The sequence below is a fragment of the Pristiophorus japonicus genome, unplaced genomic scaffold (genome assembly GCF_044704955.1).
Source record: "Pristiophorus japonicus isolate sPriJap1 unplaced genomic scaffold, sPriJap1.hap1 HAP1_SCAFFOLD_193, whole genome shotgun sequence".
Taxonomy (NCBI): domain Eukaryota; kingdom Metazoa; phylum Chordata; class Chondrichthyes; family Pristiophoridae; genus Pristiophorus; species Pristiophorus japonicus.
Window position 1 is genome coordinate 893,839 of NW_027251621.1, and position 12,164 is coordinate 906,002.

Consider the following 12,164-nt stretch of genomic DNA (forward strand, 5'->3'; position numbering starts at 1 on the left):
TAGAGGTGTACCGATGGATGTGGTGTATTTAGATTTCCAAAAGGCATTCGATAAGGTGCCACACAAAAGCTTACTGCAGAAGATAAAGGTACGCGGCGTCGGAGGAAATGTATTAGCATGGATAGAGAATTGGCTGGCGAACAGAAAGCAGAGTCGGGATAAATGGGTCCTTTTCCGGTTGGAAATCGGTGGTTAGTGGTGTGCCACAGGGATCAGTACTGGGACCACAACTGTTTACAATATACATAGATGACCTAGAAGAGGGGACAGAGTGTAGTGCAACAAAATTTGCAGATGACACAAAGATTAGTGGGAAAGCGGGTTGTGTAGAGGACTCAGAGAGGATGTAAGGAGATTTGGATAGGTTAAGCGAATGGGCTAAGGTTTGGCAGATGGAATACAATGTCGGAAAGTGTGAGGTCATCCACCTTGAGAAAAAAAACAGTAAAAGGGAATATTATTTGAATGGGGAGAAATTACAACATGCTGTGGTGCAGAGGGACCTGGGGGTCCTTGTGCATGAATCCCAAAAAGTTAATTTGCAGGTGCAGCAGGTAATCAGGAAGGCGAATGGAATGTTGGCCTTCATTGCGAGAGGGATGGAGTACAAAAGCAGGGATGTGTTGCTGCAACTGTATAAGGTATTGGTAAGGCCGCACCTGGAGTACTGCGTGCAATTTTGGTCACCTTACTTAAGAAAGGATATACTAGCTTTGGAAGAGGTACAGAGACGATTCACTAGGCTGATTCGAGAAATGAGGGGGTTACCTTATGATGATAGATTGAGTAGACTGGGTCTTTACTCCTTGGAGTTCAGAAGGATGAGGGGTGATCTTATAGAAACATTTAAAATCATGAAAGGGATAGACAAGATAGAGGCAGAGAGGTTGTTTCCATTGGTGGGGGAGACTAGAACTAGGGGGCACAGCCTCAAAATACGGAGGAGCCAATTTAAAACCGAGTTGAGAAGGAATTTCTTCTCTCAGAGGGTTGTGAATCTGTGGAATTCTCTGCCCAAGGAAGCAGTTAAGGCTAGCTCATTGAATGTATTCAAGTCACAGATAGATAGATTTTTAACCAATAAGGGAATTAAGGGTTACGGGGAGAGGGCGGGTAAGTGGAGCTGAGTCCACGGCCAGATCAGCCATGATCTTATTGAATGGCGGAGCAGGCTCGAGGGGCTAGATGGCCTACTCCTGTTCCTAATTCTTATGTTCTTATTATGTTATGATTTCCCTTTCATAAATCCATGCTGACTTGGAGCAATCCTGTCACTGCTTTCCAAATGCGCTGCTATTTCATCCTTAATAATTGATTCCAACATTATTCCCAATACTGATGTCAGGCTAACCGGTCCATAAATACCCACTTTCTCTCTCCCTCCCTTTTTAAAAAGTGGTGTTACATTAACTACCCTCCAGTCCATAGGAACTGATCCAGAGTCAATAGACTGTTGAAAAATGATCACCAATGCATCCACTATTTCTAGGGCCACTTCCTTAAGTACTCTGGGATGCAGACTATCAGGCCCTGGGGATTTATCGGCCTTCAATCCCATCAATTTCCCCAACACAATTTCCCGCCTAATAAGGATATCCTTCAGTTCCTCCTCCTCACAAGACCCACTGTCCCCAAGTACTTCCAGAAGGTTATTTGTGAGTTCCTTCGTGAAGACAGAACCGAAGTATTTGTTCAACTGGTCTGCCATTTCTTTGTTCCCATTATAAATTCACCTGAATCTGGCTGCAAGGGACCTACGTTTGTCTTCACTAATCTTTTTCTCTTCACATATTTATAGAAGCTTTTACAGTCAGTTTTTATGTTCCCGGCAAGCTTCTTCTCTTACTCTATTTCCCCCCTCCTAATTAAACCCTTTGTCCTTCTCTGCTGAATTCTAAATTTCTCCCAGTCCTCAGGTTTGCTGCTTTTTCTGGCCAATTTATATGCCCCTTCCTTGGATTTAACACTATCCTTAATTTCCCTTGTTAACCACGGTTGAGCCACCTTCCCAGTTTTATTTTTATTCCAGACAGGGATGTACAATTGCTGAAGTTCATCCATGTGATCTTTAAATGTTTGCCATTTCTTTCTTTTCGGATTCCCTTTTTGCAGCTCTTGCTATCTTTTTTGTATTCCATTTCTGTTCTTTACCCCTTTCAGTCCCCTGGATCTACACTATTCTTTGCACTTTTAAAACAGATGGGGTAATATTGCAAATAAAAATAAGGAAATGGCAGATTTGTTAAATGGCAGAACAGGCCCATATGAGGCTAGTGGCTTAACATACTGGACAAATCTTATTGCTTAACTTTTTCCCCGACCGTGCCTGTTTTATTTGGTAAGGAGTTCTTTCCCCTTCGGCGCACATACCGGTCCTGTATTAAGCTAAATTATTTTTTGAACACCTTCCACTCTTCATCTGAGACGTCCTATGAGGAGAGATTGCGCCGATACTCTCTGGAGTTTAGAAGCACGAGAGGTGATCTAATTGAAACATACAAGATTCTGAGGGGGATTGACAGGGTAGATGCTGAGAGGATGTTCCCCCGGCTGAAGAGTCTAGAACTGGTGGGGGGGGGGGGGGGTCACAGTCTCAGGATAAGGGCTCGGCCATTTAGGACTGAGATGAGGAGAATGTCTTCACTCAGAGGGTGGTGAATCTTTGGAATTCTCTACCCCAGAGGGCTGTGGATGCTCAGTCGTTGAGTATATTCAAGGCTGAGATCGATAGATTTTTGGACTCGAGGGGGAATCAAGTGATATGGAGATCAGGCAGGAAAATGGATTTGAGGTCACTGAATGACGGAGCAGGCTCAAAGAGCCCTATGACCTACTCCTGCTCCTAATTTTTGTGTTCTTATCTGTAGTTTTACCCAATAACAGTTTGGACCAGTGTTTCAGGTCGCTGACCCTTTGGCAGAACCCTTGATGATGAAGAGTTATCGACCTGAAACGTTAACTCTGTCTCTCTCTCCACAGATGCTGCCTGACCCGCTGAGTGTTTCCAGCATTCTCTGTTTTTATTCAAGAAATTCACTACTTTTCTGAGTTGAGCTACTCTGCTCTTCCCAATCTTTATGAAAATTAAAATCTCTCCATTAGAACAACCTTGTTTTTGCTGCAAGCCTCTCTAATCTATGAATTAATACATTCTGCCATTTCATTGCTGCCATCAGGAGGCCTGTAGCCAACTTCCATTACAGTCCCTTCTTATTCCTCAATTTTAACCGGATTGCTTTCTCTTGTAATGCCATTAGGAAGGTTGCCCCTCCCCTGCCCGGTGTTTCGATGGTGCTGAAGTCCAGCATCTGACTAATTGGGAATCCAGATGCGGCTTATATTTTAATTAGTAAAAAAAAGAGTAAGAGAGGGTGCTGTTAGGCGTGTGATTGGCACAATGTATACATGTGAATATTAACCTTTTTGTGCATACGTTGGTAAAATGGTAAGACAAAAGGCAGTGAGAATGTTTTTTGATTGTTGGGCGTCCTTTGCTTCCTTGGTTAATGGTTATTGTTTATCTGCTACAATAATGTGCCACACCAGCTTCAGCACCACAGAAACACCAGCCACATTGTATATGGAGAAGGAAGCCGTCATTGTAGACAGCACAAGACCAACTCATAAAAAACCTTGGCAAGGTCACAGCAGTGGGCAAGTAGCCTCCGACTGCAGTCTAGACGGAAAGCTGGGGGGTGGCGTGGTCAGGAGTGCGGTGGCAGGGCCAGAGCGATGAAATATTCACAGCAATCAATCTAATGGTCAAAGTATCACTCGCAACTGTTGATGGACAAAAAAAATCTAGAAGTGCCTCTAAAAGGTGATGTGGCTGATCATGTTAGTATTCCAAACTTTGGTAAGAGAGTGAATCTGCACGGAATGGTGGCAGACGTTTGCTCAGTAAATATGCACAGGATGTACATTGATCAGTTGTGTGTGTCAGGTGGCGAAACAGGTGTTGTGGTAACAGCAACTTCTATTGGACGACACCACGATAACCCTTTGTGAGGCTGGTTCAGGAAGAGCAGGGATAGTCTAAGTTGCTTGGGTTTATCACAAGCACAACAAGGTTCCATTACAAGCCATAGTCAAGAGGAGTAACAGAGAAATACAACACCGTTGGTATTGTGGCTAGTGGAGGGAATAAATGAACAAAACGGAATGTAAGCTTACCATAGCTGACGATAAGAAGAAAGAATGGTGCACTTCTGATCATTTGCAGAATAGACTGAATGTAGGAGTAGTCAAGCAGAGGGCTGGCATGGATAGCTGCCTGGGCTTGGCTTGGTGGAATATCTGGCTTCTCCTGAAAAACTGAAGCAAAAAAAAGCAGTTATAAAGTAGGCCACACCCATTTGGCCCTTTAACTACAGTCTTTGTACAATGCATTACATTAAATTAAGATTGGCATGAAATACTATCACAAACTTTTAAAAATTCCAGCTGAGATGAAGGGAAGGAAAACATATTTGGAATTAAAATAAAATAATGTTGAAATCAACTGAGTGCCATGGGTTGGGTCATGAAGGAAGACACAAATAACCTTCCGGAAATACTAGGGGACCGACGGTCTAGGGAGAAGGAGGAACTTAAGGATATCCTTATTAGGCGGGAAATTGTGTTAGGGAAATTGATGGGATTGAAGGCCGATAATTCCCCGGGGCCCGATAGTCTGCATCTCAGAGTACTTAAGGAAGTAGCCCTAGAAATAGTGGATGCATTGGTGATCATTTTCCAACAGACTATCGAATCTGAATCGGTTCCTATGGACTAGAGGGTAGCAAATGTAACACCACTTTTTTAAGAAAGGAGAAAGAGAAAACGGGCATTTATAGACCGGTTAGTCTGACATCAGTAGTGGGGAAAATGTTGTAATCAATTATTAAAGATGTAATAGCAGCGCATTTGGAAAGCAGTGACGGGATCGGTCCAAGTCAGCATGGATTTATCAAAGGGAAATCCTGCTTGACAAATCTTCTAGAATTTTTTGAGGATGTAACTAGTAGAGTGGACAAGGGAGAAACACAGAAACATAGAAAATAGGTGCAGGAATAGTCCATTTGGCCCTTTGAGCCTGCACCGCCATTCACTAAGATCATGGCAGAGTAGGAATCGCAGGATAGCGCAGATGAATACGTGGCTTGAGCAGTGGTGCAGCAGGGAGGGATTCAAATTCCTGGGGCATTGGAACCGGTTCTGGGGGAGGTGGGACCAGTACAAACCGGACGGCCTGCACCTGGGCAGGACCGGAACCAATGTCCTAGGGGGAGTGTTTGCTAGTGCTGTTGGGGAGGATTTAAACTAATATGGCAGGGGGATGGGAACCAATGCAGGGAGACAGAGGGAAACAAAAAGGAGGCAAAAGCAAAAGACAGAAAGGAGATGGGGAAAAGTGGAGGGCAGAGAAACCCAAGGCAAAGAACAAAAAGGGCCATTGTACAGCAAAATAATAAAAGGACAAAGGGTGTTAAAAAAACAAGCCTGAAGGCTTTGTGTCTTAATGCAAGGAGTATCCGCAATAAGGTGGATGAATTAACTGTGCAAATAGATGTTAACAAATATGATGTGATTGGGATTACGGAGACGTGGCTCCAGGATGATCAGGGCTGGGAACTCAACATCCAGGGGTATTCAACATTCAGGAAAGATAGAATAAAAGGAAAAGGAGGTGGGGTAGCATTGCTGGTTAAGGAGCAAATTAAGGCAATAGTTCGGAAGGACATTAACTTGGATGATGTGGAATCTATATGGGTAGAACTGCAGAATACCAAAGGGCAAAAAACGTTAGTGGGAGTTGTGTACAGACCTCCAAACAGTAGTAGTGATGTTGGGGAGGGCATCAAACATGAAATTAGGGGTGCGTGCAATAAAGGTGCAGCAGTTATAATGGGTGACTTTAATATGCACATAGATTGGGTTAACCAAACTGGAAGCAATACGGTGGAGGAGGATTTCCTGGAGTGCATAAGGGATGGTTTTCTAGACCAATATGTCGAGGAACCAACTAGGGGGGAGGCCATCTTAGACTGGGTGTTGTGTAATGAGAGAGGATTAATTAGCGATCTCGTTGTGCGAGGCCCCTTGGGGAAGAGTGACCATAATATGGTGGAATTCTGCATTAGGATGGAGAATGAAACAGTTAATTCAGAGACCATGGTCCAGAACTTAAAGAAGGCTAACTTTGAAGGTATGAGGCGTGAATTGGCTAGGATAGATTGGCGAATGATACTGAAGGGGTTGACTGTGGATGGGCAATGGCAGACATTTAGAGACCGCATGGATGAACTACAACAATTGTACATTCCTGTCTGGCGTAAAAATAAAAAAGGGAAGGTGGCTCAACCGTGGCTATCAAGGAAAATCAGGGATAGTATTAAAGCCAAGGAAGTGGCATACAAATTGGCCAGAAATAGCAGCGAACCCGGGGACTGGGAGAAATTTAGAACTCAGCAGAGGAGGACAAAGGGTTTGATTAGGGCAGGGAAAATGGAGTACGAGAAAAAGCTTGCAGGGAACATTAAGACGGATTGCAAAAGTTTCTATAGATATGTAAAGAGAAAAAGGTTAGTAAAGACAAACGTAAGTCCCCTGCAGTCAGAATCTGGGGAAGTCATAACGGGGAACAAAGAAATGGCGGACCAATTGAACAAGTACTTTGGTTCGGTATTCACTGAGGAGGACACAAACAACCTGCCAGATATAAAAGGGGTCGGAGGGTCTAGTAAGGAGGAGGAACTGAGGGAAATCTTTATTAGTCGGGAAATTGTGTTGGGGAAATTGATGGGATTGAAGGCCGATAAATCACCGGGGCCTGATGGACTGCATCCCAGAGTACTTAAGGAGGTGGCCTTGGAAATAGTGGATGCATTGACAGTCATTTTCCAACATTCCATTGACTCTGGATCAGTTCCTATGGAGTGGAGGGTAGCCAATGTAACCCCACTTTTTAAAAAAGGAGGGAGAGAAAACAGGGAATTATAGACCGGTCAGCCTGACATCGGTAGTGGGTAAAATGATGGAATCAATTATTAAGGATGTCATAGCAGTGCATTTGGAAAGAGGTAATATGATAGGTCCAAGTCAGCATGGATTTGTGAAAGGGAAATCATGCTTGACAAATCTTCTGGAATTTTTTGAGGATGTTTCCAGTAAAGTGGACAAGGGAGAACCAGTTGATGTGGTATATTTGGACTTTCAGAAGGCTTTCGACAAGGTCCCACACAAGAGATTAATGTGCAAAGTTAAAGCACATGGGATTGGGGGTAGTGTGCTGACATGGATTGAGAACTGGTTGTCAGACAGGAAGCAAAGAGTAGGAGTAAATGGGGACTTTTCAGAATGGCAGGCAGTGACTAGTGGGGTACCGCAAGGTTCTGTGCTGGGGCCCCAGCTGTTTACACTGTATATTAATGATTTAGACGAGGGGATTAAATGTAGTATCTCTAAATTTGCGGATGACACTAAGTTGGGTGGCAGTGTGAGCTGCGAGGAGGATGCTATGAGGCTGCAGAGCGACTTGGATACGTTAGGTGAGTGGGCAAATGCATGGCAGATGAAGTATAATGTGGATAAATGTGAGGTTATCCACTTTGGTGGTAAAAACAGAGAGACAGACTATTATCTGAAAGGTGACAGATTAGGAAAAGGGGAGGTGCAAAGAGACCTGGGTGTCATGGTACATCAGTCATTGACGGTTGGCATGTAGGTACAGCAGGCGGTTAAGAAAGCAAATGGCATGTTGGCCTTCATAGCGAGGGGATTTGAGTACAGGGGCAGGGAGGTGTTGCTACAATTGTACAGGGCCTTGGTGAGGCCACACCTGGAGTATTGTGTACAGTTTTGGTCTCCTAACCTGAGGAAGGACATTCTTGCTATTGAGGGAGTGCAGCGAAGGTTCACCAGACTGATTCCCGGGATGGCGGGACTGACCTATCAAGAAAGACTGGATCAACTGGGCTTGTATTCACTGGAGTTCAGAAGAATGAGAGGGGACCTCATAGAAACGTTTAAAATTCTGACGGGGTTAGACAGGTTAGGTGCAGGAAGAATGTTCCCAATGTTGGGGAAGTCCAGAACCAGGGGACACAGTCTAAGGATAAGGGGGAAGCCATTTAGGACCGAGATGAGGAGGATATTTCTTCACCCAGAGAGTGGTGAACCTGTGGAATTCTCTACCACAGGAAGTTGTTGAGGCCAATTCACTAAATATATTCAAAAAGGAGTTAGATGAAGTCCTTACTACTAGGGGAATCAAGGGGTATGGTGAGAAAGCAGGAATGGGGTACTGAAGTTGCATGTTCAGCCATGAACTCATTGAATGGCGGTGCAGGCTAGAAGGGCCGAATGGCCTACTCCTGCACCTATTTTCTATGTTTCTATGGCTGATCATTCCCTCAGTACCCCTTTCCTGCTTACTCTCCATACCCCTTGATCCCCTTAGCTGTAAGGGCCATATCTAACTCCCTCTTGAATATATCCAATGAACTGGCATCAACAACTCTCTGCGGCAGGGAATTCCAAAGGTTAACAACTCTGAGTGAAGAAGTTTCTCCTCATCTCAGTCCTAAATGGCCTACCCCTTAGCCTAAGACTATGTCCCCTGGTTCTGGACTTCCCCAACATCGGAAACATTCTTCCAGCATCTAAAGGGGTACTGAAGTTTCATGTTCAGCCATGAACTCATTGAATGGCGGTGCAGGCTAGAAGGGCTGAATGGCCTGCTCCTGCACCTATTTTCTATGTATCTAACCTGTCCAGTCCCGTCAGAACCTTATATGTTTCCATGAGATCCCCTCTCATCCTTCTAAACGCCAGTGAATAAAGGCCCAGTTGATCCAGTCTCTCCTCATTGGACAGTCCAGCCATCCCTGGAATTAGTCTGTTGAACCTTCGCTGCACTCCCTCAATAGCAAGAACGTCCTTCCTCAGGTTAGGAGACCAAAACTGAACACAATATTCCAGGTGAGGCCTCACTAAGGCCCTGTATTACTGCAGTAAGACCTCCCTGCTCCTATACTCAAATCCCCTAGCTATGAAGGCCAACATACCATTTGCCTTCTTCACCGCCTGTTGTACCTTCATGCCAACTTTCAATGACTGATGAACCATGACACCCAGGTCTCGTTGCACCTCCCCCTTTTTCTTAATCTGCCGCCATTGAGATAATATTCTGCCTTCGTGTTTTTGCCCCCAAAATGGATAACCTCACATTTACCCACATTATACTGCATCTGCCATGCATTTGGCCACTCACCTAACCTGTCCAAGTCACCCTGCAGCCTCTTAGCGTCCTCCTCACAGCTCACACCGCCACCCAGTTTAGTGTCGTCTGCAAACTTGGAAATATTACACTCAATTCCTTTATCCAAATCATTAATGTATATTGTAAAGAGCTGGGGTCCCAGCACTGAGCCCTGCGGCACTCCACTAGTCACTGCCTGCCATTCTGAAAAGGACCCGTTTATCCCGACTCTCTGCTTCCTGTCTGCCAACCAGTTCTCTACCCACGTCAGTACATTACCCCTAATGCCACGGGCTTTAATTTTGCACAACAATCTCTTGTGTGGGACCTTGTCAAAAGCCTTTTGAAAATCCAAATACACCACATCCACTGGTTCTCCCTTGTCCACTCTGCTAGTTACATCCTCAAAAAATTCCAGATGATTCCCCTTTCATAAATCCATGCTGACTTGGACCGATCCTGTCACTGCTTTTCAAATGCACTGCTATTTCATCCTTAATGATCGATTCCAACATTTTCCCCACTACTGATGTCAGGCTAACCGGTCTATAATTACCCGCTTTCTCTCTCCCTCCTTTTTTAAAAAGTGGTGTTACATTAGCTACCCTCCAATCCATAGGAACTGATCCAGAGTCGATAGACTGTTGGAAAATGATCACCAATGCATCCACTATTTCTAGGGCCACTTCCTTAAGTACTCTGGGATTCAGACTATCAGGCCCCAGGGATTTATCGCCCTTCAATCCCATCAATTTCCCTAACACAATTTCCCACCAATAAGGATATCCTTCAGTTCCTCCTTCTCACTCGACCCACTGTCCCCTAGTACATTCGGAAGGTTATTTGTGTCTTCTTTCATGAAGACAGAACCGAAGTATTGGTTCACTTGGTCTGCCATTTCTTTGTTCCCCATTATAAATTCACCTGAATCCGACTGCAAGGGACCTACGCTTGTCTTCACTAATCTTTTCCTCTTCACATATTTATAGAAGCTTTTGCAGTCAGTTTTTATGTTCCCTGCAAGCTTCCTCTCATAATCTATTTTCCTCCCTTAATTAAACCCTTACTTAGTCCTCCTCTGTTGAATTCTAAATTTCTCCCAGTCCTTAGCTTTGTTGCTTTTTGTAGCCAATTTATATGCCTCTTCCTTGGTTTTAACACCATCCTTAATTTCCCTTGTTAGCCACGGTTGAGCCACCTTCCCCATTTTATTTTTACTCCAGACAGGGATGTACAATTGTTGAAGTTCATCCATGTGGTCTTTAAATGTTTGCCATTGCCTATCCACCGTCAACCCTTTAAATATCCTTTGCCAGTCTATTCTCGCCAATTCACTCCTCATACCGTCAAAGTTACCTTTCCTTAAGTTCAGGACCCTAGTCTCTAAATTAACTGCGTCACTCTCCATCTTAATAAAGAATTCTACCATATTATGTTCACTCTTCCCCAAGGGGTCTCACACAACAAGATTGCTAATTAGTTCCTTCTCATTACACATCACCCAGTCTAGGATGGCCAGCTCTCGAGGTGGTTCCTTGACATATTGGTCTGAAAAACCATCCCTAATACACTCCAGGAAATCCTCCTCCACTGCATTTTTGCCAGTTTGGTTAGCCCAATCAATATGTAGATTAAAGTCGCCCATGATAACTGCTGTACCTTTATTGCACACATCCCTTATTTCTTGTTTGATACTGTCCCCAACCTCACTACTACTGTTTGGTGGTCTGTTCACAACTCCCACAAGTGTTTTCTGCCCTTTGGTATTCCGCAGCTCCACCCACACCAATTCCACATCATCCAGGCTAATGTCCCTCCTTACTATTGCATTAATTTCCGCTTTAACCAGCAACACCACCCCGCCTCCTTTTCCTTTCTGTCTATCCTTCCTAAATGTCGAATACCCCTGGATGTTGAGTTCCCAGCCTTGTTCACCCTGGGGCCATGTCATCGTGATGCCAATTACACCATATCCGTTAACTGCTGACTGCGCAGTTAAATCTTCTACCTTATTCCGAATACTCCTCGCATTGAGGCACAGAGCCTTCAAGCTTGTCTTTTTAACACACTTTGCCCCTTTAGAATTTTGCTGTAATGTGGCCCTTTTTGCTTTTTGCCTTGGGTTTCTCTGCCCTCCACTTTTACTATTCTCCTTTCTATCTTTTGCTTCTGTCTCCATTTTATTTCCCTCTGTCTCCCTGCATAGGTTCCCATCCCCCTGCTATATTAGTTTAACTCCTCCCCAACAGCACTAGCAAACACTCCCCCTAGGACATTAGTTCTGGTCCTGCCCAGGTGCAGACCGTCCGGTTTGTACTGGTCCCACCTCCCCCAGAACCGGTTCCAATGCCCCAGGAATTTGAATCCCTCCCTGTTGCACCACTGCTCAAGCCACGTATTCATCTGAGCTATCCTGCGATTCCTACACTGACTAGCACGTGATAATTCAGCTCCTAGCTCCCTAAATTCGTCTTGTAGGACCTTATCCCGTTTTTTACCTATATCGTTGGTACCTATATGCACCACAATAACTGGCTGGTTCACCCTCCCTTTTGAGAATGTCCTGTACCCGCTCAGAGACATCCTTGACCCTTGCACCAGGGAGGCAACATACCATCCTGGAGTCTCGGTTGCGGCCGCAGAAACGCCTATCTATTCCCCTTACAATCGAATCCCCTATCACTATAGCTCTCCCACTCTTTTTCCTGCCCTCCTGTGCAGAGAACCAGTGGATGTGGTGTATTTGGATGTTCAAAAGGCTTTTGACAAGGTCCCACACAAGAGATTGGTGTGCAAAATTAAAGCACATGGTATTGGGGGTAATGTACTGACGTGGATAGAGAACTGGTTGGCAGACAGGAAGCAGAGTGTCGGGATATTCGGGTCCTTTTCAGAATGGCAGGCAGTGACTAGTGCTGGGACC

General features: G+C 44.7%; 1 protein-coding gene across 3 annotated transcripts in view; it reads right to left on the reverse strand.

Moving 5' to 3' along the window:
- Positions 1–12,164, reverse strand: part of flvcr2a (FLVCR choline and putative heme transporter 2a) — a 275,876-nt gene that overhangs the window by 197,030 nt on the left and 66,682 nt on the right. For all 3 annotated transcript variants that reach the window (XM_070870918.1, XM_070870919.1, XM_070870917.1), the window contains exon 3: positions 4,174–4,314. In XM_070870918.1, coding sequence (XP_070727019.1) covers positions 4,174–4,314 — 141 coding nt within the window. The remainder of the gene's footprint in view (positions 1–4,173; positions 4,315–12,164) is intronic.